This window comes from Myotis yumanensis, unplaced genomic scaffold, assembly GCF_028538775.1.
Source record: "Myotis yumanensis isolate MYYU_CA2020_CCGP unplaced genomic scaffold, mMyoYum1.0.hap1 SCAF_2, whole genome shotgun sequence".
Classification (NCBI taxonomy): domain Eukaryota; kingdom Metazoa; phylum Chordata; class Mammalia; order Chiroptera; family Vespertilionidae; genus Myotis; species Myotis yumanensis.
Window position 1 is genome coordinate 187,824,024 of NW_027223753.1, and position 26,497 is coordinate 187,850,520.

The following is a 26,497-nucleotide window of genomic DNA, read 5'->3' on the forward strand; positions in this document are numbered from 1 at the left end:
AGTGTCATCTCAGTGTTCATATCTATTAATTATTTTTTAATTAAATTTATTGGAGTTACATTGGTTAATAAAATTACATAGGGTTAAGGGTATAATTCTCTAATATTCATCTGTATATTGCATTGTGTGTTCACCACCCAAAGTCCTTCTTCACCATATATTTGTCCCTCCTTTACTATTCCCCTGCCCCCTGCAACTCTTTTCCCTTTGGTAACCACCATACTGTTGTCTTTGTCCATAAGTCTTTGTTTGTTTGTTTTGTTTGTTCATTTGTTGCTTTCAGTTGTATATCCTATACCAATTTGAAATGTTCCTGGTTGTTGGTTTGATGAATAATTTTTAAATGAAACCTGGACATTTTGAATATGATGATATGAGACTCTGGATCTCATTTAAATCTCCTGACTTAGTAAGTCTCCTATGACACTGAGGAAAGAGGTTCAGCCGATAGAAGTTGAAGTCCATGTTCCCCACCAAGTCTCCAGTGGAGGGGACTAAACATGACTCATTGCTGCTGGGCCAGGGTAAGAGTTCAGGCCTCTGCTGACACCTACCTGACTGAGGGGTAGAGGTACCTCCTTACAGCTCTCCACTTGACCTCACTGACACTGTGTGAGGTGGTCTCATTGCTGATTGGTGATAGTGAAAGTCCTGACTATCCACTAGATCTCTTCTAGTGCCACCCTGGCAGAAAGGGGTGGTGTCTCCTTACCATCTACTGGGGGTGGGGTGGAGTTTTCACACTCTCCATATGGTTTTCACTAACACTGCAAGGGGTTGTGGGGTACTCATTCTGGCCTGGCAGGGGTGAAAGTCCCAGCCCCACAGGCCTTTTTTTCACACCATCCTGGTGCAGGGGATGGTTGGCTCATTATATCCAGGTGGAATTTGAAGAATATTCTTCAGGTGACCTGGGTTGAAGTTGAGGACGAAGTTTTATTTTGTAGTGTTTGACTGGGGTTAGACTCATTATTGTCTGAGAGATTTTTGTCTTGGTAGACTGCCTTTTTCCTGGTTTTAAAAAAAATCATATATATATATATATATATATACACATATATATATATAATTTATAAATATATATATATATACATATATATATATATATATAATTTATAAATTATATATATATATACATATATATATATATATAATTTATTTCAGAGAGAAAGGGAGAGGGAGAGAGAAATAGAAACATCAATGATGAAAGAGAATCATTGACCATTGGTTGGCTGCCTCCTGAAATCTGGGATTGAGCCTGCAACCTAGGCATGTGCCCTGACTGGGAATCTAATCTAATAAAAGAGAAACATGCAAATTGATCACACCTCCGCTATGCCCCAAGCCACACCCACCAGCATATCTGAGCGACTATATGCAAATTAACCCAACCAAGAAGGCAGCTGGCAGCCAAGGAGCTGGAGCAAGCAGGAGGCTTGGTTGCCCTGGCGATGCAGGAAGCCAAGCTTCCCACCTGCCCTGGCCGGCTGTGGCCTCCACTCAAGGCAACAAAGTTTCAATTATAGAAGATAAATAAATCCCAGATACCTGCTTCCAACCAGCCTCCACTGGGAGCTTGGGTGGCTGGGGGCCATGGCGAGCCTGCAAACAGCCATCAGCCCCTCACCCAGGATGGCCACACCCTCATGGGGTGAGGGTCCCCACTGGGGGGTTTGGCCAGCCTGCAAACAGCCATCAGCCCCTCACCCAGACTGGCCAGGCACCCAGGCAGGACCACCCACCCTGAAGGGGGTGTGGCCAGCCTGAAAAAGGCCCTCAGCCCCTCACTCGGGCTGGCCAGGCACCCCACCTGCGACCCCCATCCTGAAGGAGCTGTGGCCAGCCTGCAAACAGCCATCAGCCCCTCACCTAGGCTGGCCACACCCTCATGGGGTGAGGGTCTCTGCTCAGGGGCTTGGCCAGCCTGCAAACAGCCATCCGCCCCTCACCTAGGCTGGCCAGGCACCCCAGCAGGGACCCCCACCCTGAAGGGGCTGTGGCCAGCCTGTAAACAGCCATCAGCCCCTCACCCAGACTGGCCAGGCACCCCAGCGGTGACCCCCATCCTGAAGGGGCTGTGGCCAGCCTGCAAACAGCCATCAGCCCCTCACCCAGGCTGGCCAGGCACCCCAGCAGGACCCCCCCTCCCTGAAGGGGGTGTGGCCAACCTGAAAACGGCCCTCAGCTCCTCACGCAGGGACCCCAGCGGGACTCCCACCCTGATCCGGGATACCCTTCAGGGCAAACCAGCCGGCCCTCACCCACGCACCAGGCCTCTATCCTATGTAATAAAAAGGTAATATGCAAATTGTCCCCGACAGCAGAACGACTGGGAATGACTGGTCACTATGACACACACTGACCACCAGGGGGCAGACGCTCAATGCAGGAGCTGCTCCCTGGTGGTCAGTGCGCTCCCAGGGGGGGAGCTCTGCTCAGCCACAAGCCAGGTTGATGGCTGCCAGCACAGCAGTGATGGTGGGAGCCTCTCCCACCTCCTCAGCAGTGCTAAGGATGTCCGACTGCAGCTTAGGCCTGCTCCCCACTGGCAAGTGGACATCCCCTGAGAGCTCTTGGGCTGCCAGAGCGATGTCTGATTGCTAGCTTAGGCCCAATCCCCTGGGGAGCGGGCCTAAGCCAGCAGGTGGTCATCCCCCGAGGGGTCCCAGACTGCAAGAGGGCACAGGCTAGGCTGAGGGACCCCCCTGAGTGCACAAATTTTTGTGCACCGGACCTCTAGTTGAACCATAACCTCCTGGTTTATAGATTGACACTCAACCACTGAGCCAGCCTGGCTGGACTTTCCCGGTCTTTTGACTAGAAAAAGCAGGCTTATCTCAGGCCTTATTTTATCTGCACTGATTAGCTTTTCTGGGTTTCATGTTTCTCTGCATCCAGTCCAGGATATATGAGACAAAGAAAGGAAGCCCAAGGAACCCACAATTATGTTGTTCACTAAGTCCCCACTGTTCGCAGTGAGTCTGCCTTCTCACCACATTTCAGAGTTTCTTATGTTTGTTTTCTACATGGTTTCTAGAATTTTTACTGTTTGGGGAGGAAGAAATAGAAAAAAGTGTATATAATCCATCTTTCTCTAAATGAAAGTCTTGTAATTTTATATCATCTAGGGAACCTTCTTTAGACAGTGCATATAAAATTATATAATATAATGCATTTCTTTATTAAGTACATATTGATCCTCCAGTATGGATGTTGATAGAATTAATATGATTCTGCTTTCTCCTAATTTTACTCATTCTTCTCTTCTGATTGTAGCTGGATACAGTTTTATTCTTATATTTTCAATTATAGCATTCTCAATTCTAGCATTTACCATTACTCACTTAAACATACTTGTTGAGTTGTCAAAAATAAATATTATGTTTTGACACAGATCTATCATTGCCATCCCACAACCATTAATACAGAAATAACATTAGTATACTTATACTTCTTCATCTTCTTTCCCCTTCCAGCTTATGCTTGTTAAAGTTATGCTAAAATCTCAACATTGTTATAATTTATAATATTTATCTGTTTATCTTCATCACTTGAGTATAATTTCCACATTTGTTTTAAACTCATCACCAATTAAAATAGATTTAAAGCTCCCTAACAGTCTGTTTATCAGAGATTTTACATATATTACTTGGTGGCTCAAATTTATCTTCTATTAGCTTCTTTAAAATATTTTATAGCTACTGCATTCCTAGAAATATATTTAGTTGTTTATTAAAACAGTTATTTTATTTTTCATCATGTTATACTGAAATAACAGTTTCACTGTGTATAAAATACCCTAGTCATATTTCCCCCCAAGAATTTCATAGGTATTGATTAACCATAGGCTGGAATGAATATTGCTATGAGGTATGAGGCCAGACTGATCTCCCACTTCATATGGGACCTCATATACATATTTTTAATTTTCCCAATGGAGTTTTCCCTTGCCTATGGGTCAGCCCTAACTAGCATTTCCAAGGATATAATGTATTCATTCAATCTATAGCACCAGCTCTTCTTTTATTTCAGATAAAATATCTTGAATATTACATTTGATCAATTTTCTTTTCCATTTATATATTTGTTTTCATTTTCATTTCATTGTTTGCACTTTCTTCAAGCATATTCTCTATGTACCTGGCTGTCCCATTGGCAGATTCCATCCTCTTATTACCTGCATTCAATGTGGCCTTTATTCATAAGATGTGAGGTTTAATTTTCTTATCCACTTCTTTCTGAGCTCGGCTAGCTTATTTTTTCATTTTCTTTTGTTGTGTTTTCATTTATGTCATGAACCCTGTATCTCTGCATTGCACTCATATTTTATAGAGGACACTTTTTCATTATGTCCTTTGAATTCTTGGAAGAAATTGTGGTTAATATTTTCAGGTGTTCCATAACAAGCTTTTTGTTCTATGTTGAATGGTTACATATTTTGTTTCCAAAATGAAGAGAATTATTAAAAAATGTATCAGCTTAGTTTTTTTTAATCAACTTTTTTTTTATATCCTGGCTATTTTTGAGAGAGTAGTGTGGATCTGGGGCTAGAAATCTGATTTCAGCGAGTAGGAAACCTCTTTGGCACAGAGGAAAACACCCTATGACCTACAGAGTCCCCTCTATCCCAGTATAGAGTTGTAAATATGATATGTCTGCTCACTTCTTGGTTTTTACCCCATTTTTCCTGCCACTCTAAGATGTCCAGGAGATTCAAGGAAGCTCCTGCAGCCTTCCTAGGCACCCAATTCTCATGATTCAAAAAGGGGTCCTTAGTTTTGCCCTTCATGTGAGCCACGGAGAAGTGGCTGCCCTGCTGGACCCACACAAGAGCTGTAGGGACCCATCCTCCTCTCCACGTGTCCGCACTTCACGGAATTTGACAGTTCTTCTGTTATTATTATTATCATTAATATGATTTAGGGCAAGGAAGTTTCACAGTTTTAAACAGATCATGTTTTTCTTCCTGTCTCTTATTTTTCTTGCAGTTTTCAGTGGACTTCTGAAAGTTGAAAAGGATATAAAACTCTTCAGTTCTTATAATTAGACATCTCCAATGCACAAGTTTTGGCAGCTCTACAAAAGTTTGCTGAAGTGATTTAAAAAGTTTCTTAGTCGAGTATGCAAAAATTATTCCTTGTTTTTGTTTTCAATTTTTATTTACCCTCCAGGAGGGTATAATTCCTATATAGCTCTACAGGAGCTTGTAGCTCATCTTATGAAAGCCATGTTTAAGAAGAAAGTGTTGTGGACAATGCCTATTTAATTATAGTCCCTGGCACCAAATCTGCCTTCAGAGATCAGCATAGTTGGTGCCTGGATAAACAAGGTGGCCCTGCAGTCATTGTTACCTTGCTGACACTTGGCTCCCATTTGGCCAGGTGAACAGTGGCACTCTCCAGTCACTGGGTCACACTGTCCTGGGCCACAGGAACACTGCTGGACACAGTCCTTCCCGTAGTGATCGGCAGGACATGCTGCAGGAAGGAGCAAAACAAAGAACCAAACAAGAGCAGATTTTCCTTATTAAAACCTTTTGCCAGTTAAAAGTTTTAAAAACTTGTAAAATTTCTTTTAATCAAATAGATTTCCCGACTTGTCTTCAGTGTGGATGTCAATGTAAAAAGGTTACTTTGAAAAAAAAAACACACAACAAAAAAAGGAACTGTTTAAATTGTTGCTTACTTAATGTAATTTTAGTTGACAACTGGAATTCCAACCAAATACCTATTGTCAAACACTTACATATATGATATAAATGACTCTTACAAACTCAGACTTGCTTTATCCCACGACTGTCTTTGTGTGTGTGTGTGTGTGTGTGTGTGTGTGTGTCCACTCTGGAATTTTAGTTTACACTTATACATCAACTAGAGGTCCGATGCACGAAATTCATGCAAGAGGTAGGCCTTCCTTCCCCCAGCTGCTGATACCGGCTTTCCTCTGGCACCCATGACCTGGGCTTCCCTCATAGCCCTGGCTTTGTCCAGAATGTCGTCTGAAAGGAGGTCTGGAAGGATGTCTGGTCTAATTAGCATATTATGCTTTTGTTATTATAGATGTAAGATCCAGTATGCTCACATCTCCAAATATTTGCTTATCTACTTATTAATTTATTTGTAAATTTATTCTTTATTTGAAACCAACAATCTGTTATTTTAATAAGTTACATTTATTAAACTAATTATATTAATTAAAGTAAATTAAAAAGTAATTTAGCCCAGCCGGCGTGGCTTAGTGGTTGACCTATGAACCAGAAGGTCATGGTTCGATTCCTGGTCAGGGCACATGCCTGGGTTGCAGGCTCGATCCCATCAGTGATTCTCTCTCATCACTGATGTTTCTATCTTCCTCTCTCTCTTCCTCTCAGAAATTAATAAAAAGTATTTTTTAAAAAGTAATTTAATAAATTTACATGCTTATCAATTTATTTGCTTGGGTTTTTTGGTGTTTTTTTTTGCTGCAAATTCATTACAAAAATTCATTGAGATGCTTACCAAAATACAGGAAACACAAGGATAAAATAAATTCCTGTGAGAATCAAGTGAAGGTAATGGCATATACATAAATGAATTTCTTAATCCCTTGAACTTGTTAAAAGGTGGACTGAAAATTTGGCTTGGACCTACCTAGCTGCCAAAGTAAAGAAAAAAAAAGTGCTCAGGTATAGGATCACAACTTTGTGAAGGCAAAAATACTCTCAATATTCAGGGAAACCATAGCTTTTGAAGATGCTTTGGCCTGAGGAAATTAGAAAATTTCTCCCAAAGATTCTCTTTGAAGAACAAACACAAAGGAGCCAGTCAGAACCTTTAGGAGATGTTTATGGGTTGGCTTCAACTCAAAGACAACTTGGCCGTTGAGGCCTCAGAGGCAGTATCCACTAGGTTTCAATTTTCCGCTAGTAGGAGCCAGGACTTTGTCTTTTTTTGCCTTTTATCCTCAGAACAGCAGGGTACTGAGGCAGGGTAATTAAAAATACCCTCATACAAAGAAGACTGAGCCATTACCTGCCTAGAGGAGATAAGCATTTTGGATATCTTTAGCACATAACAACTGAGCACCCTGCCTGATCACAAATGTCGTTACCACTCTTCCAAATAAAGAAACCTCTAGTTCACAATCACAGTAATTCTACCTGTAATTTGAGATCCTTGATGTTTTTTTTTTACTTTTTTAATTATAAAGTATAAGACACAGAACAGTGCAAAAAACATACATGTGCAGCTCAGTGAAGGATCACAAAGTGAACGTCCTCATCAACAGCACAAAGAACACAGGTCCAAGAACAAAGGTTGCCAGGACCACCTCCCCACCATGAGCTCTCCTACCCATTGCCTCCTCCCCTCTGTAAAGAGTATTGAGATCTTGCAAACTATCCAAATGCTTAGAAAATGACAGGTGTAATAAAAGCAAAATGTATTTGTTAAGGATATCCCCAAAGTGTTTAAGCCAGGTCATTTTTAAGGGATCTTTCATTTACAGCTGGTCCCTTAAACTATGTCAATAGTTTTTTTTGTGTTAAGTATTAAGGTCTTTGGATTTTAGGGAATGAGTTGCTTTCTAAAAAGTGGGGGAACTGCTTAATTTTGAGCTGGATATTTGCTGAGCATAAATGACATTGTGGAACTTTAGATAATGAATTTGACATTGTATAGACAGGAATCCCCAGTTTGATCTGATCTTGCCAGATTTTTAAATCCTGTCATGAGTCCGGCATTGATAGGGCAAGAGAAGTTATGACCAAAGGGCTCTCTTTGGCTGCCTTCATTGACTTCAGCTCTAAATCAAACTCCCGATGTAAATGCTCCTCAACTTAGAATTTAGGTCAGTTGGTGTTTGCTGTTGCTACAGTAAATTATTAACTAAAATAACTGCAACAATATCTATTTCCTGAGTGTGGTTCTTAAAAATTCTGCTTTAGCATATCCATTTCATAATAGGTAGAGTGACTTACTTTGACTGCAGTCCGCCCCAATGAAGCCTGGAGGGCAGTCACAGGTGCCAATCATGGTGTCACAGTTGCCACCATTCAAGCACTTACAAGTCCTTTGGCAATAGGGACCATAAGTGCCTTTTGGACATTCTGTTAAAGGAAAACAAACCGTATGTGGTACTGTTACTTGAAGTAATCAGTTTAAATTTATGCCCGTAGACATGTGGTTTACTCAACATTCCAATTACTGTTCTTTGGTACTTTCAAGCTATTGATTCAAGGCGTGGACTTACCTGATGATATGTGATGATATAGATGCCATAGGAATATAGGTGAGTACATAAAGTTCCTGATGCCACTAATTAATAAGCTATAAGAAACAACTTTGAACTTCTTTGAAAATCTTACTTTTAGAGAATAATCAGAATAGGGGACAATTTACCAAACAAGGTTATTTCATTCCAGCCTAGATAAATTTATCATTTTGATTAATATTTATGTGTTATAGCTTGTCTTGCCTGGAACAATCTGGGTTTAATACAAGTAAGAATTCAAAATAACATAGAGGAAGTGTCTTTATTTTCTGTTAGTTTCTCAGCTTTCTACTTTCACATTCATGAACATGTAGCCTACCATGATTATATCTGTGATAGAAATTTTAGATAAATATCCACATTTCAAGATAAAGGGAGACTGGATAGGACCAAGAGTGAGCTGAAGAACCCATTATCTGTGCAATGATTGAAAGATTGGGGGTGTTTAGCTAGAAGAACAATCCAATTAAAACATGAGCAGAGGACCTGAACAGGCACTTTTCCCATGAATACATATAGATGACCAACAGATATATGAAAAGATCCTCAACTTCACTAGCAATAGGAGAAATATAAATCAAAACCATAATGAGATACCTCCTCACACCTATTAAATGGCTATTATCAATAAGACAAGAAGTAACAAATGCTGGAGAGGATGCAAAGGAAAGGGAACCCTCGTACACTGCTGGTGGGAATGTAAATTGGTATAGCCTCTATGGAAAATTTTAAAGTCTTGAAATTATAGAAGTTTGAGTTTCAAGAGACCTCAGCTCCATTTGGTTCAACTCTTATTTTAAGATGACAAAGTTGAGGCCTATAGACATGAAATATCTATTGCACAACATTCTGTCACCAGTTGAAGATAACTCTATTTTTGTCATACATTTAAAATATAATGCTATAGCAAGTTTGGAATAGACTGTGATTTGAAGCCTGTATCTTCCACCTTGAGTGTTACCACCTTGAGTAAGTCCTTTCTTTGAGTTTCTGGTTCTTCATTCCAAAGGGGATAACAACAAAATCACAGGCTTATTGTGGGAACTAGAGTGAAAAAATAGAATATCTAACACATTACCAAACCCATAAATCACCCAAGTCAGTGGTAGCTATTATTTTCATTGATAGTGACAGGATCATTGGTGGGCCTGTAGCATAACCCTTTCCTTACCTACTTGACCTGAGTCAAGTGATTTAGTATGTCTTAGGTCCTTTCTCCTGGAAAAAATATTTTCCTTGGAAGCATAGCTCTAAAAGTGACTAAACTAGACAACATGACTCTTTCTTCCCTCTCTTTCATTCTGTATTTTTATGTAAGAACTAGAGGCCCAGTGCACGAAATTCATGCACTCAGGGTGAGGGGTTCCTCAGCTCGGCCTGTGCCCTCTTGTAGCCTGGGAGCCCTCAGGGAATGTCCAACTGACAGCTTGGGGGATGTCCGACTGACGTCTTACCTAAGCCGTCAGTTGGACATCCTTAGTGCTGCCACGGAGGAGGGAGAGGCTCCTGCCACTGTTGCTGCACTCCCCAGGTATGAGCCCAGCTTCTGGGTGCTCAATTTGTGAGAGCACACTGACTACCAGGGGCAGCTGCTGCATTGAATGTCTGCCCCCTGGTGGTCAGTGTGCATCATAGCGACTGGTCATTCCACTGTTGGGTCTATTTGCATATTAGCCTTTTATTATATAGGATGAGATGGCAAAGAACATTTTAAAGTATTTCACATGTACCAGAGCTTTAGAGTTATAAGTAAAAAAAATAGTTTTCTTAGAGGTTCAGATTTTTTTATAATTCCTACATATATCCTGTTCTATAGCCAGGGTTCTCACCTTGAATCTCAGACTCATAAGGTGGCTGCTTCTTTCTTTCCTTCTCTTTCCCCAAGAATAAGTAGTTTTAGCAAAGATAAGTTTAAAATAAAATTCTCCATGATAGAGGTGGAAAGAAAAACACTTTAAAATTATTCATACCAAAGGTTATTTCTCTAGTACAGCTGTTGTATTGCTTTATTTTTCTCTACAAAAATGAATTGAGTTTATTTCACCTTCCCTTTTGTCATTCCCTCCTTTTAAGGGATATCAGTTTTTATAGCTAATTTACACTTTTCTGGTACACAACATTCTGTAGTCCTTCTGAGAAATTCTTTAACTCCTTCACAAAAATTCAATAGGATGAGCCTACAAACAAAATTAATGATTAAAAAAGTCTCCATCTCCTCCTCTTCTCTTATTAACCAAGATAAAATATTCTTCTTCATGTCCTTCTGGGTCAGTCTTTTAGAATGTAAATTTTTATAGTTTGTACCATTACTATGTGTGATACTTTAAAAATGTTTGATTGATTGATATTGAAGTACATACGGAGAGAGCAAGTTGAAGGCATGGGGTTTGAAACAAGGAAGTCTAGTGTGTACTGCTGGCATGTTGCCTCCACAAAGGGGGTTAAATTAATAAGAGTTGATTAGCATAGAAAATTCTGGAGTCACATTACTCTGAAGTGAAAGGTGACATGGATTTCTGTGCAAATAAGGAAAAGAGCAACCCCCAATAGAGTGAAACTTATGAACTTGTTAATGAGAAAAATGTTAAGATGTGAATATAATTATGGGTATCAGAGAATCAACATCTCAGTTGGAAGGGGGGGGGAGGTTATCTATAATTATATGATAAATTTAAATATCTGATATATGTAAATCTCTATATTTTGAGATCACTTTTATGGGATTCAAAATTACTTTGGAAACATAATTTCCCTCTGAGGTATACCCATTTTGCAAACTATTTTAATGGTGGTAGAGCATTTGATAAAATCATTTCTTTGTTATTTATAGAGAATATATATATAGAGAAAAAATTACCTGATTTTTAGCCTTCAATTTAGTTATCCTTTTGAAATAGAGACACTGAATTTGATGAACAAATTAATGAGTCCACCATCTGTTGAAAGACAGTATATGTGCTAACCTCTTAGTCCCACAACTCATTAAAGTGGTATCAAGAGTATGGTATTTGTTTACAGAAGAAGTGCCCATAGCTATTTTTCCCCTCAAAAATAAGTACTTTGATGAACAATTCCACTTTCTTGCATAATTCTGTAGCTATGTAAAAATGTGTCTTCTGGAATCATGCACACATCCCTTGCTCAAATGTTCAATAAAGTGAACAAGGAAACACACGCCCAGAACATAATGATTTTATTTGACTTGCTTGCATGAAATTCAGCCTCCTTTCCCTCATTTCCTAAAGTTCCATTTTGATCATTGCTTGGCTTTTGGTCTGCCATTTACAACCACTTCTCCTGGGAAATTTTGTCTCTCTGACAAGGGATGTTTAGTTATTTTCTATTAAAAGGTGACTGTTTTTTTTCCCCCACACTTGTACCATCCCCTCTCCTTAAAGCAGCTTGACTAGGAAGAAGCTTGGATATGAATTCACAGCCCTGATTTGTTTAACACTAAAGGCGACTATATACTATGATGATGTAAATGCCTTTGTAGTTTCATTAGGAACTTGGAACAAGCAAGATTGTGACTATATCCTGAGTCATAGCTCTGAAGCAGATAAAATGCATAAATCTGTTTTGAACAGGGTCTGATTTCCTAGTACTTGACCAGATTACTCACAACTCACACTTACACTAGCCATTATTGTGAAGTTTTATTTTACACTTAAAAGAGATACTCTGAATTGGCCTGTAAATGTTCATTGCTATGAGCAAGAAGAACATGAGAACGAGACTGCTATCAACATCTTGATATCATCTCCTGGCACAGGTGAGCTCTCCTGTGGCCCATTTTTCTCCAAACATTCTATACCAAGTATAAGGGTGCTTTATGAATACTGTCAACAGAATTGCCCATGTTTTGAGAGGACCTCAGTGCCTTAAATTCTCTCAAAGAGAGTCATTATACCTAGTGAGTACTGCAGGTTACAAAAATAAAAGATTTCCAAGGTCCATAGTCACTTTATGATTTCTTAAAGGTCCAAAAATACACAGCATGATGAGTTTGCATCTCCTGGGGATGCTTGTTTTTTTCCACATGCTATCCACTCACTGAAACTGACCAGCCCGTTATAAATTATGGACAAGTGGTACGATTCCTACTGCACATTTGTCTGCTTCCTCTGACCTCTACCAAGAGAAAAGTTGGATCCTCCAATCTGAACTTGAGAACATGAAAGCCCAGTTGTTTTTGGCTGCTGAAACTTTTGCTTTTGAGCCAGCTGCACCTTTTATGAATATTTTCTTGAACCCTTTTTCGTAGTCCTGTAATTACAGTGGATGTTGCCAAGGAACCTTAGCAGCAACTTCCAACCACGTGTTGCCTGGAACTAAGCCAACCTGACTAGTCAGGGAGCAGCTCCCTGCCTCAGCCTTGCTTTTACAAGGCGAAGTTACCCTCCTTCAACCCAAGGTAGCTTGCCTTGCCTTCTAAATAAAAGTGCTATCAGCTTTTTGTAACTTGATAATATTTTATTAACATAAAATATCTTGATATCTAGAAGTAATTCTTCCTGAGCAATATGACAGAATCAAGTGTAAGGGAATCATTTCTTTCTCTACTACAAGTATGCTTAAAATTTACCATAACCAAAAGAAATAATTAAAATTTTAATAATTTTATATTTTAGTTCTTCATTTTGAATAACTGTAGTGGTTATGGATTCCAAACACAATGCTATATGAAACCACTTCATACACACTTGTGTGTTTAGCTGGCAATGTTTAAAATTAGGGCAAAAAAAGAGAAGTGATATTCAAAATATACATTCTGTGGCCTGCAGAAAATTAAAATCAATAGCTTGACCATGTATATTTCATAGGTGGCATTTGAAGGGGTAGGGAATCCAGAAATCAGTCCACATACTAGCAAAATTAGGAAAGGAAAAATAGAAGGAATCTGCGTTGGGAGCAACTAAGAGAAAAGAGTGACGATGGCCAAGTTGGGGGAAAAAATGAAACTGAGGCCAAATCATTTTATTCTTAAACCTATAAAAAGTACATTACAAATAATTATAAGCTTAAAAATTAAGTAGCTGACTGAACATTTTAACATGCTCCTTGGGACTTTCGATTGTGTGTTCTCCTATAAACGTTTTCGATGTTAAAATTCCTAGCAGATCAATATAAGGTGTTTGGTCTAGGGACTATTCTTTTATTTATTACATAAAAATGAGCCAACTGGCATTTTATCCTTTAAGCAAATCATTGTTTTCATTCCAGAATAACAATTTGTTTAATTTGATTGTTCCTAAGCAGATCCTAGAACTTACTTGATATATCACTTTCGTATGTTGCTATTTCTGTACATTGACTTATAATAATCAGTTCATGTCTTATTATTTATTTCTTTTTCTTTATCTGTTTCTTGACTCTTTTCAGGGAGATAATTTTAATGGAAAAGGCAAAGTCAGAGAACAAATTACACAAAAAAGTTTATATTTTCAACCATTCCAACAAAAATTCCCATAAGATCTGTTATGAATTAGAAGCTTGAATTCACATTTGCTCTTTAGCATTCCAAGTAATGACCCACCCTCTCTTTGTCTCTTCCATAAGTTACAACTAAAGCGGAGAACACACTTACCGAGATGACAGTGGTTTCTATGGTAGCCGGGCAGACAGGTACATCTCCCCGTGACTGGGTGACAGTCCTCTTTCTCGGCCGAACACTGACATACCTGTTTACAGTCCTTCCCATATGTGCCTGGTGGACAAACTAAGGGGAAGAGGAAATGTAAACCCAAATGAATTAAATTTGTCTGTGTAAATATAGCTCTAAAAGTGAAAGCAGGGGGAAATTTATTAAATAAGACCATTGCCTACAGAAGCGTGCTGCCCTTTGGGATTTAGGTTTCATTAAATTTACTTGGGGATTACTTCACTGTTTTATTTTGTTTTGTGCAGTCAATTTGTGACCAACTGTCAAGGGCCGGCTGCAATTTTCTTGTCACTGAAGAAAATCATAGGGTGATGTCAGGTAAAATCAACTAAAATAATAGTATAATTCAGAAGGGACCGCATATCTGGATGAAGATATTTTTTTCTGCTGCAGCCGGTTTTAAATTCTCAAGGTTGTTTCTCTCTGCACATTAGTGTGGACTGTATTTGTGTCACTTGTCAGCGACTCTGCTGGGTTGTGCTGTTTCTTTTTACAGGCTGAGCAGTAAAAGCTTTCGCTCCAACTTCTAAATAATACTGTGCCATTTTGTTAAGAAAATAAAAAGGTTTTCTGGGTGTTTTTCAGCTTACAAAACAGAGTCAAGTAGACATTTTGAGTTTGAATTGTGTCTAAAGACAATGCAAACAAATTGGTAAAACAAAACAAAACAAAAAAACATTTGACAGGCTAGTTATTATATATCCTGCAGACTTAAAATTAAATAATTATTTCTAGATCAAGCTCTATATTGATCACCTAGGGTGGTTGGCATCATGAAATGCCTCCCATTGGGGAAGTTATTAACCTCCTTGTTCATTGCATCCATGCTTTTTGTTGATGTTCCTGGGTGCCTGTGCTGTCACTGGTTTTCTTAGCATCCACTATCCTTAAGGACATGTCATCTTCCAGTTTTCTTTAAGTAAAAAATGGCAGCAATGGCATAAATTCTAATTTCGAGGGCCATCGGTTGCTTGCTTAGTATTAAAAACAAAGGTTAAGGAAACACAGGGGAATAAATAAAAAAGGAGGGTCTGATTTTTCCCTTTCTGACTGGGAGATGTGCAAATACAAGAGCATTAGCTGGAACCTGACTCAGTTTCTGGACAGCTATTTATGTAGTCTGCTGTTGGGCTAGACTTTCTTTTATCTGAGAATCACTGATTGCTCAAATCCATACCAATGAAGCATTTATCCTGCACTTGCCAGGTATGCTGAAAAGCACATCAAGCTTTAGTGCCTGAAAGGTTTACTACTTTTTTTGTTAATAAGAGGCTAAGCCAGAATAACTGACCAGGGCATTTCAGAGGTGACTGTGTGATATTCTTCCTTCCCTCACCTCATTGTCACTAAACATATGAAGTCATCATTTACATTCCATTGGGACAAGATGAAAAGAGTTCCCTAAAGGGATGTTTCTAATGTGAAAGGCTGGCAAACAATCCGAAAAATTAAAATATGTTTTGTTAGAGGCCTCTGGTAACTTTAGAAACCAAGAGCTGCAGTTATTACAAATTCTTCTCATGAGCTTCTTCCCATCACTGGGAAGACTGGGTTTCTTTGTTTTTTGTTTTTATGTGTGCGTATGTGTGTGTGTTTTCTTGCCACAGGGTTAAGTGAGCATAGAGCGTAGTCCTACTACACCAACTATGGCCACAAAACCTGTGTTCTGTGGAGGTTAATAATATTAAGAGGTCAAAGTGGCCGTGCTGAACACAACGGGATTTATTTTATAAGGTCCAGTACCCCAATTTATTTAGCCATTTCCATCTTGATGTCTGGGGCCCACTGGCATAGGGCTTTGAGGAAAGGGACATTTGAACTGGTCTGCTTTGAGAAGAGCCATCAAGAATGCTGTGCTGGTTTTCAGGCATCCATTGAAGGTCGTGTGGTCTAGAGGACATGGCATGCTCTTAGGTCAGGCACTGCCATGGACCTTATCTCTGGCTTTAAACAAGCTGTTTAAGCTGCAAGGCCCTCACTTTCTTTTTTTGTTTTGTATAATCCTGTATAATAAGAGAGGAATATGCTAATTAGCCATTAAGCCCTGAGACTCAACAACCAAGCACATCATGACCAGATAACAGATCAGCAGGAGGGTGGGCCAGCGAGGTACAAGCAGCTGCAGAGAGCTACAGGAGAGGGCAGGGCAGTAAGCTATGAGGGGAGGGAGGGGGGTTGGGGGAAGCTACAGGTGGGCAGGGCAGTGGGCGGAGAGCTACAAGAGGGCGGCAGCAACCTACTGGCTACAAGCAGGTGGCAGAGAGCTACAGGCCAGGGCAGGGCAGCAAGCTATGAGGAGGGGGCGGGGGGAGCTACAGGATGGTGGGGCAGCAGGCAGAGAGCTACTGGAGGGCAGTAGTCACCTACTGGTACACGGATTCATGCGCAGGGTTACTAGTGGGATTAATAAAATCTATCTCATAAATTATTATGAAGAATAGCCTAATGGACGTAGTGACATATAGGAATCTCATAGTGCCTCAATAAAATTCCTTTCCTTTCCATTGACACATTTAAAATCAGAATCAATGTTTAACAAAGGTGACGTATATGAGCAAACATCATAAAAACATTCAGAATAATTATGGAAAAAATTATCTAATATTTAAAGACCATCTTTATGTGTATCTGCAATCAGGAAAAAATATTTCTAAAATAACAGCAACAACAGCAAAACCCATTGCAATCACATGGTGATGTTTCTGAACCACATATAAAGAAAATTTATTCATATTCTCATTATTCATTTAATGTTTTGAGCCTTCATAAAACCATTCACAAATGTTAATCACTTCTCCATCCCAAGAAGATCTCAGGCATATCTTTAGCTTGAGGAATCAAAATTGCAGAAGATACAAATAATGTACTCATGACCTTCTAAGCTCTTAAAGTCAGTTCTCAAACAGATGTTTAAAGATTACTAAAGAATTTTACAAGTTATGTTGCAAAACAATATAATAAAAATAAAAACAAGAAAAAGCATCCTGAATGTTATCCAACAGGAATTTCAGGGAAATAGTATAGTATTTCTTAGATAACACGTGTCACAAAAAACATCCATCAGTGGTCACCTGGCTGAATAATGATGACATTGACTTAAGACTTCAGAGGAACACAGTTACTGCAAAGCCTACCTCATGTCCTCTGACAGAGAAGGAAGTGTGTTAGTTTATTGCTCAAGCTTCTAGATAGACTTCATTATGAGGCACGATTTACAAAACATGCAGAATTCTGGGATGTTTTCATTCAGCCAAGAAATACTTCCTGGATACCTATTGTGTGCTGTGTTCACAACAGTGAGCAAAATATGATTCTTGTGCCTACCAAGTGTATAATGGCACAGAGATACACACAACAAAATGGTCATTGGCATAAATAAATAATTTAAAATGTTGTAAGGGTGCAGGGTGTAGGAAAGAGAATAGCATCAGAGATCCCAATTTAGACTGGCAGGCATTGGATTGGGGTGGGAGGGGTTGGTTCCACATGTTCTCTTGGGGAGATCACTTTTTAAAAAAATATATTTTATTGATTTTTTGCAGAGAGGAAGGGAGAGAGATAGAGAGTTAGAAACATCGATGAGAGAGAAACATCGATCAGCTGCCTCCTGCACATCTCCCACTAGGGATGTGCCTGCAACCAAGGTACATGCCCTTGACCGGAATCGAACCTGGGACCTTCCAGTCCACAGGCCGATGATCTATCCACTGAGCCAAACCGGTTTCGGCGGGGAGATCACTATTTAACTGAGATATGAAACACTAGAGAGAGTGGGAAGTGGGAGCGGATGGAAAAATGGCAGGGAAGAGGAAAAATTTCCAGAGGGAAAGACCCATGTACTACTAAGATTCCTAAATAGTGTGTTGGCAATGGTATGCATGTACATTAGACAATAGCAGGCATACATTGTTTAAAAAGTTTCTGCTTCAGTTTCCTATGGGTGCTGTACAGATGATGACAAATTAATGGTTAAAACAATACAAAGTTATTTTGTTACATTTCTGGAGGTCAGAAGTCAAAAATCAAGGTGTTGGCAAGTCTGTGTTACTTCTGGAAACTTGAGGGGAGGATCTACTTCCTTGCCTTTCCCAGCTTCTACAAGCAACCTATATTCCTTGGCTTGTGGCCCCTTCCGCTATCTTCCAGGCAGCAGTTTAGCTACTTCTTTCTTCTCTGATTGCCTGTTTCCCCTCTTATAAGAACCTTTGTAATTACATTAGGTCCACCCAGTAATCCAGGAAAGTCTCCCAAACTCAAAATCCTTAATTAAATCGCTTCTCCAAAGCTCCTTTTGCCATATGAGACAACCCCAAGAACCTCAAGTCCTTCTTAGTGTGATTAAAACCTTTCCTTTGAGTCCATTAATACTAAATAGGGTTATTTAAAAAAATAGTGATTTTTTTTTTGATAAATAGAATATTGACAGATTCCAGGAATTACAACATGGATATCTTTGAGGATCCATTATTCCACCTGCCATACTTTCTCTATTCCCAAATGTTTCAATTGGCTTCTGATTTATCCCCTAGAGACCATCCTATGTAATAAAACCCTAATATGCAAATCTACCAAATGGCAGAATGACCGGTTGCTATGACACACACTGACCACCAGGGGGCAGACACTCAATGCAGGAGCTTTCCCCTGGTGGTTAGTGCTCTCCTACAGGGGGACCACTGCTCAGCCAGAAGCCGGGCACACAGCTGGCAAGTGCAGCAGTGGTGGCAGGAGCCTCTCCCGACTCCGAGGTAGCACTAAGGACCCCTCGGGGGATATCCAACTGCCGGCTTAGGCTCGCTCCCTAAGCCCGCTCTTTATGCTGGCAGTCGGACATCTCCCAAGGGGTCCCGGACTGCAAGAGGGTGCAGGCCAGGCTAAGGGACCCCCGCACCCCCGCAGTGCATGAAAGTCGTGCACCGGATCTCTAATGTTATCATACAGGGTCAAGTCCTTAACACTAGCCTCATGCACAACTCTTTATAGAAATCAATAAAATATCACATTTAAAAAACTATAGGATATTAAAAATATATGGAAAAACTATCACCAATTATTTTTTTAAATAATCTTATTTAGTACTAATGGACTCAAAGGACAGGTTTTGATCACACTGAGAAGGACTTGGGATTCTTGGGAGAAGGTCAGGACCCAGCAAGAACCTGGGAAGCAGCTTGAGTACACAAGCATATCTACAGGGAGACTTAGGAAGAACAGACTTCTCAAAGGCTGAAACGCAGAGAAATGAAGGACTAGTCACAGATCACAGTAGAAGTTTCTAGATCATGAATTGCTTGCTCTTCTTAGTGCTCTACCTTTAAAATAACTTTATTTTTTTTAAACAAAACTTTAGGGACTCCATATAAAACAGTGAAAAGTTCCTTTAAGCAGGTGTTACTGTGCACATAATAAGGTAAGTAGATATTGAACGACTTGCCCAAATGCTATGGCTAATAAGTGGCAAAACCAGGAACAAAACCACAGTGTCCTCAGGATGAGCTCTGAGCTTTCCCCCCACGCTCTCAGTGCTGCTTCTTTGGAAATGAGAGAGACATTAATATTGTGTAACAAAGAAATTACAAGGCTGGACAAGAGGCAAAGTTGTGGCTTAACTGACTAGATAGGAAAATCAGCCTGGAAAGTTTTCTACTGAACATTTCTTGTTCACTTTGTTTACTAATTAGCCATCCAGGCCACTGGAAGATCTGGTCAAATCAGTTTGAAGTAATTTAGCTGATACCCCTTCCTAGTTGAAATTATTCTGGGCAAGCAAATAACCACAAAACCTCTGTGTGTGTATTCCGTGTAGATCTAAGCTGCCACTCCATGCTCATACTACATTTTACTCTTTACATTAACCAGGGAATGTACTAAAAATGAGAGTAAATTAATAGGTACTATTTTTGATTTAGGTAAAACTTAAATGACTTTGACCATGAAGCTATAATCTGAATGTAGATAAATCCCTAAAAGATTTTGGAAGGCAAACATTGTATTTTTGACTTGTTGGCTTTCCAGGTACTTGATTGACTTTTATCAAAAATCAAGGCGTTAACGTGATCTCACTCATTTGTGGTATATAATGAACAACATAAACTGATGAACAAAAATAGAGCCAGAGACATAGAAGCATTGAACACAGCGTCCAACCTAAATGGGAAGGCAGGGGAGGGGGGGGGGTGCATAAGAGATCAACTAAAGGTCTTGTATGCTGGCATATGAGCATAGCCAATGGACACAGATAGTAGCGGGGTGAGGGCATGTGCTGGGGGGTGGGAGCAGCCGGGGAGAGGTCAATGGGGGAAAGGAGACTTATGAAATACTTTCAACAATAAAGAATTTAAATGTTTAAAAAATCAAGGAGTCATCTTTGCTTAGATTCAAGCTGAGACAAAGTTAATTAGAGAGATAAGTACCAACAACCTGTGCCCCTCACTATAGTTTTACTACAGGGTAAAGTTTCTAATAGTAGTTTTTGCTTCTACAAAATAAGAATTACCTTCTTTAAGATCACTTTTGAAAAGTGATTCATAGCTTCGTTTTTCCCACTAAGATTTAAAGATAGATGAGATATAAATTAGAAATTTTAATGGATTTGTTTTTATTTAATTGTCTTTACTGTCTTATCTTTTGTGAGCAATATATCTGGTTGGCAAATATTTTATGAGATGATCTATACTATTCAAATGATATATATAAGATAATGCAATGAATTGACTTTTCTTTTGAAATCCATGACTGTCTTAGCATTTGACAGGACATAGAGTCACTTCCTTGGCTTCCTGTGGGAAGACCCAGTCCACCTTGGCAAGAAGATAAATTGTGACTGGGCCGGCATGGCTCAGTGGTTGAGTGTCGACTTATGAACCAGGATGTTGCTATTCGATTCCCGGTCAGGGCATATGCCCTGGTTGCAGGCTTGACCCCCAGTGTGGGGCATGCAGGAGGCAGCCTATCAATGATTCTCTCTCATAATTGGTATTTCTAGCCCCCTCTCTTTCTCCCTTCCTCTCTGAAATAAATAAAAACATATTTATATAAAAAAAAGAAGGGACATTGTGCGGTCCTAAGATCCCAGTCTCTCCACTGTGACAGTTACAAACTTCAAGGCCATCTACAACAGCACAGTGTCCCTGACATGCTAAATAAGCAGAGCAGAAAAGTGTTTTAGATCGCCACAACAAATACTTAGCATCCCACCAGTTAAAAACAACAACAACAAACCAACAACAATAACCTATAGCTTACAAGATGGGCAGAGAGGTATAGTCAAATTTCATCTAACACTTTGCTTCACGAAAATTGGGATTGACCTTCGGTAGTTTATGACAGCATATTATGCTCAGGTCTTTATCAAAGGCCCGGTGATAGATCAGCTGTCATCCACCCGCTCCTCAGAATGTCTTTGTATTAAACTAATGGTCCAGCAGAGCAGCCAGCCTGACAGGCAGGTTATTTATTTGCAATCTGGTAAAAGAACTGACAACTTCATTGTTTTAATTGTTCATTTTTCATGAGTTGATGCATTAGCTCACCCAGATCTTTGTGCCCCGGTCAGAGAATAAATATAGGGGAGTCAGGGCACCAGAATGACTGGGTCCATCCTGAAGTTCAAGAAGCTGGGCATGGGTTTGGTACTGGCTGTGATTACCAGCATCCCACAAACATTTGAGAATTTTTTTTTTTTGGTCTTATCTTTGTTCTGCATCTCTTTCCTCTCTCTCAGGAAGACCTATGATGTCACCTACTGATCTGATTGTTTCTTGAAACAATGTTCCTGGTTCTCACAGCCTATTAAAGGAGAAAAACTGGAGTGGGCCTTGAGTCCGCATGTTTCAGTCAGGGTGGGGGCCTGCCAGAGACCTCAGATATCCAGATATCATCAGGAACAGACATAGCTCAGGTCAGAGCCTCTCAGAATCACCAGCGAGTTTATATATATATATATATATATATATATATATATATATATATATATATATATTATTGATTTCAGAGAGAAAGGGAGAGAGAGATCGAAAAATCAATGATGAGAGAGAACTGTTGATTGGCTGCCTGCAGCATGATCAGGGATCAAGCCTGAAACCTGAGCATGTGTTCTAATCGGGAATCAAACCATGACCTCCTGGTTCATAGGTTGATGATCAACCACTGAGCCACCATGGCCGGCACCAGCAAGTTTGTTTTTTGTTTTTTGCCAAAGTACTCATGGATTGGCCTCACCTTGAGAGATTTGATTCTAATTCAGCGAAGTTTTGGTGAGGACAAAATATATATATATATTAAAACCCTATGATGAACTCCTTGTGGAGAACCATTCATCTGGAGTCTAGAACAACCTCAATTTAGAGATAAGATATCCAATAGATTAAATCATTTGTCCAAGGTCACAGCTAATCAGTAACAGAGTTCAAATTAGAGCCCAGGGTCCTGACCCCTTTTCACTTTCCATATCAGATTTCATGCCCCACGCGCTATTGAGCAGAGGCTCTCCCAATGGCTGTTGCACATGCCAGGGTGTCAGCGCACAATACTGGAATGATCATTTGCACTCAAACTTATTTCAAACGATGGACCTCAGACAGCAGAAGACAGCTCCACATTCCCATTATAAACATGAAGGGGTTTCCTGTTAAGCTATTGGTACCCAAATGATATTATTACTCTCCCTTCACATTAAAATTGAGAGCACCTCTGGGACAGAGGTTATGTTTTATTATTTTCAACATGCCTGACACCTCACATGGAACCCAGAACATCCAAAGACGCTCAATAAATGTTGGATGAAGGAAACAAGAGAAGCTTCTCCTAGCCCAAGATCCGTAACTGTGTGAAAGGCTGATCTTACACAAAAACAGAACACTGGCTCCCTGTATGATATGCTTATGCATTCATATGCCTATTAAACAATTATTCAACATTTACAATTATTCACAGGGTGCTAGGCTTGGCGCTGGGGCCTAGTTTATCCAGATGACATCTGGATATCTGAGGTCTAACAAACTGATTCAAGAAGACACGTGAAACACTAATCCAGAACAATCTGACAAGTGCCAGTAATAGAGACATGTAAGAAACCTCTAAGGCATCTTAAAGAAGAGTAAAGCATGTAAGGCGGGAATCAGGGTATCCTCAGAGAGGTGACATAAAACTGGGCCTAGAAGAGGAGTAGACATTTATCAGTCAGAAGGGAAAGCATGAATGAAGAAGTCTTTTATTGAAAGGGACAGACACAGTTGCTTCATGGCTAGAGGACAGGGTTTAGAAACAAGTATGATGTTGAAAAGATGTGTTGGTCCTTAAAAAGTGAAGTGTTTTTAATATCACACTGAAGTCTTAATCTTGGTGTTTGTCGGTTGCCATAGAAACATCATGATCAGACTGATGACAGGGTACATATTGGATTGGAGGCTGGGAGCCCAGTTGGGAGTCATTGCAGGCATTCAAGCAAAAGACAACATGAACCCGAACTGGAGACCTGGAAAGGAACGGAGATAAGGGATTGTACCAAGAGATTTTTTTTCTTTTTTGAGATGGAATAAAGTACTGAATGAAAGATTGTATAAGAGATCAGAGAAAAAGCTCTCTCTGTTCCTAAAGATTTCTTTCTTTTTTTTTTTTTTTTTTTTTTTTTTTTTTTTTTTTTTAGATTTCTTTGTTTTTTGCTTGTTTTTGCCATATGGCATCTCTCTCCCAAATGGCCTAAGATGTTCACATTCCAGTTACAAATGGGTTGAAAAATATTAAGATTCTGATTTCAAAATGCCACAGCAAATAAGCAAATCTGAATCAGCACATAGCCACTCTTATGTTTTTAACAACCAGCCTTTTCAGTTTACCTTGGCCATCAGAGCACTGGCAGGAGAGGTCAGCCTGACAGCGCGTGACATTGTAAGAGCTACAGAATGTGGGCATTCTGGGGACTCAGGATCAGAAAGCAGCATGAGCATGTGGGTCAGAAAAGATCAATGATCTTAAGACAATGGAGCTGGGACAGGTCCTGAAAGCAAAGTTCTACTGGTTCATTTCTTTTCGGCTTGATTTTTGGCCAGATGCTTATATACAGCACCAATCCCTAAGGAAACATTTGGAGTATTTCAGGCAAAGTGGCGATATGCCTTTTTGGACAGCATATATATCAGGGGTGGAGAACCTTTTTTTCTGCCGAGGGCCATTTAGGTATTTATAACATCATTTGCAGGCCATACAAAATTATCAACTTAAAAATTAGCCTGCTATATTTGGTCAAATATTTAATCAACCCACCCCTAATGCCTTGGCAGGGCCAGACCAAATGATTTATTGGGCCTTATACAGCTTGCAGGCCGGACATTCCCCACCCCTGTTATATACCATTGTCAGCATGGTAACCCCCTGGGGCACTGGTGATGGCTGATGCTCCTTCTGTAGAACTTGGTGGTGCCATCCTCCAGCTATTTAATAAATATATGGCAACAATATTTCTTCTTTATCAGTTCTCCAGATAAAAGCCTAACAATAAATCAAAATCCTAGAAATGCTATAATACCTAAACTTAATGTCGATGGATTACATTAATGCCCACAGAAGAAATCCATCCGTTCGGAAAAACAATGGTTACTTTATTCATGCTGATTTTCAATCCTCTTGTGTTTTGTTCAGCTACTAAAAGGTGAAAATAAGTAGCATAGTTAAAACTGTGATTAAAAAATTCTAACCTCCAGTAGATGTTCAGAATGCAGGAGCTCAAGTGAGGACAGGGTGGAGAAGTTCGAAGAAATAAGAGAAGGTAAGGCTGACCAGAGAGCAGGTATAAGAAATTAATGGCTTGGAGACCTGAGGAAAAGATCATGACTTAACAGCTGACATTTCTGAGTACCTAGTATTGTGTACCAGACCTGTAATAAGCCCTCTACCTATATTATCTTATTTGATAATTGAAACGAACCTGTGAGTAAACAATTACTATTCTTTCCATTGTACAGAGGAAACTAAGGAAACTAATGTTAAGTCATTTGCCCAAAGTGTTCACAGCCAGAATCAGCACTGATGATTCAAAGTCATTTTCTTGGACATTACATTGTACTTCTTCCCAGGAGTTACTGCACAGACAGGGGGGTATGAACATACCCTATTGATTTACGGGCTCTTACTGAAGGACCTATAACTCATTTCCTTATCTCATTTCACAGAATCAGGATAGTACAGTGAGATCTGAACTTAGCATTGGGAGTTAGTAATTCTTACCCCTGTTACTCTGGGAAAGCCACCTCGTCCTTGAGGGAGAAATGGATTTTGCTGTTTCCAGAGCTCTATTTAGTTTTAAACCTCAAATAATTTTTATTATGAAAATGATCCATAAAATACCTCCATTGATGGAAATCTGGAACATTTTAGTTCAATATGAGTGCATAGTAAGTTGGTTACACTATATTCAAAACCACGGTTATTCATAAGTAAGATTATATCCTATAATTTTTTTTGTTCATTTATGAAACAATTAAATATTGAGTTTGAAATACTTTGTTACCAATCACTGTTTTCTTCCAGATCCACAGAATTTACAGGATAGGAGTAGAATGCAGAAAGGCCACCCATTTCCAATCCACTAGGTTAGTGGATGGCACTAGTCATACCGGATGCAAGAACTCTACTTTGGAATGTTAATGAAAGCTATCAGTTTTATCCACGTAGAGCTCACAGATTGGATGATGAACAATATGGTGAGGAGACAAAGAGGGAGGTACTGGGTAGAGAGGGTGTTTACACAGAAGGCAAGAAACTCTGAAATCCAAAATACTCCAGTGTTTATGTTTCTGCTCAAGTGTGATACTAGTCCCTTAAATGTGTATCCAATATAAAGTTTATAGAATCTAGGAACAGAATAATTAATCGTAATTAATGCTTTCATTTCACATTTCAGGCAATTACTTTTTTACTATTATCGTAGAGTGTTAATTTTGGATACCCATTTAAAATGAACTCTTAATGAGAATTTTCTTCATATCAATATTAAGGTTAATGAAAGTCAACAAAGGATTTTTACATATACTAATGAAATTTCTGTATCAGTGATCAGCTCAAACCCTAACCTGACAAACAGGTATCTATTTGGCCATCTTGAGTATTATTTGCCCTTTATCACTATAGAAAAAGAAAGCATCAAAAACAGACACAAAAGAAGCAGTTAATGTTACTTTGTATGATGCAATAAAATAACAATATAGTAGATTCTTTGTCAGTTCAAGTCATAAAATCATTGCATTTAAGTCATAGCTTGTGAAAACAGATAACTTTTCTTAACACCAATATTTTAAAGACAGATATGAATATTCACTGATAGACACCACTAAGCCTTCCATTCACTTATCTGCAAATATTAATTCAATGCTTACTATGTAGCAGGCACTGACTTTATTTAGGAAAACTCAAAGTTGACCAGATCTCAGAGGATTTTTTTTTATTTTATTTGAAAGCCACCACTTTGTCTGAATTTCTTAAGACTAAGAACAAGATGCTTGAAGGAAACTGGTCTCTTAGGAATTGTTCATCTCAACTTCATCTACTTTAATTGCCAACTCTCCATAGCAAACTCCAATTCTCTTAGTA

At 39.3% G+C, this 26,497-nt stretch overlaps 1 protein-coding gene across 1 annotated transcript in view; it reads right to left on the reverse strand.

Moving 5' to 3' along the window:
• Positions 1–26,497, reverse strand: part of LOC139004119 (multiple epidermal growth factor-like domains protein 6) — a 98,182-nt gene that overhangs the window by 21,472 nt on the left and 50,213 nt on the right. The window contains exons 5-7 of the mRNA XM_070406856.1: positions 13,838–13,969; positions 7,958–8,086; positions 5,352–5,477 (exon numbers count right to left, since the gene is read on the reverse strand). Coding sequence (XP_070262957.1) covers positions 5,352–5,477; positions 7,958–8,012 — 181 coding nt within the window. The 5' untranslated portion in view covers positions 8,013–8,086; positions 13,838–13,969. The remainder of the gene's footprint in view (positions 1–5,351; positions 5,478–7,957; positions 8,087–13,837; positions 13,970–26,497) is intronic.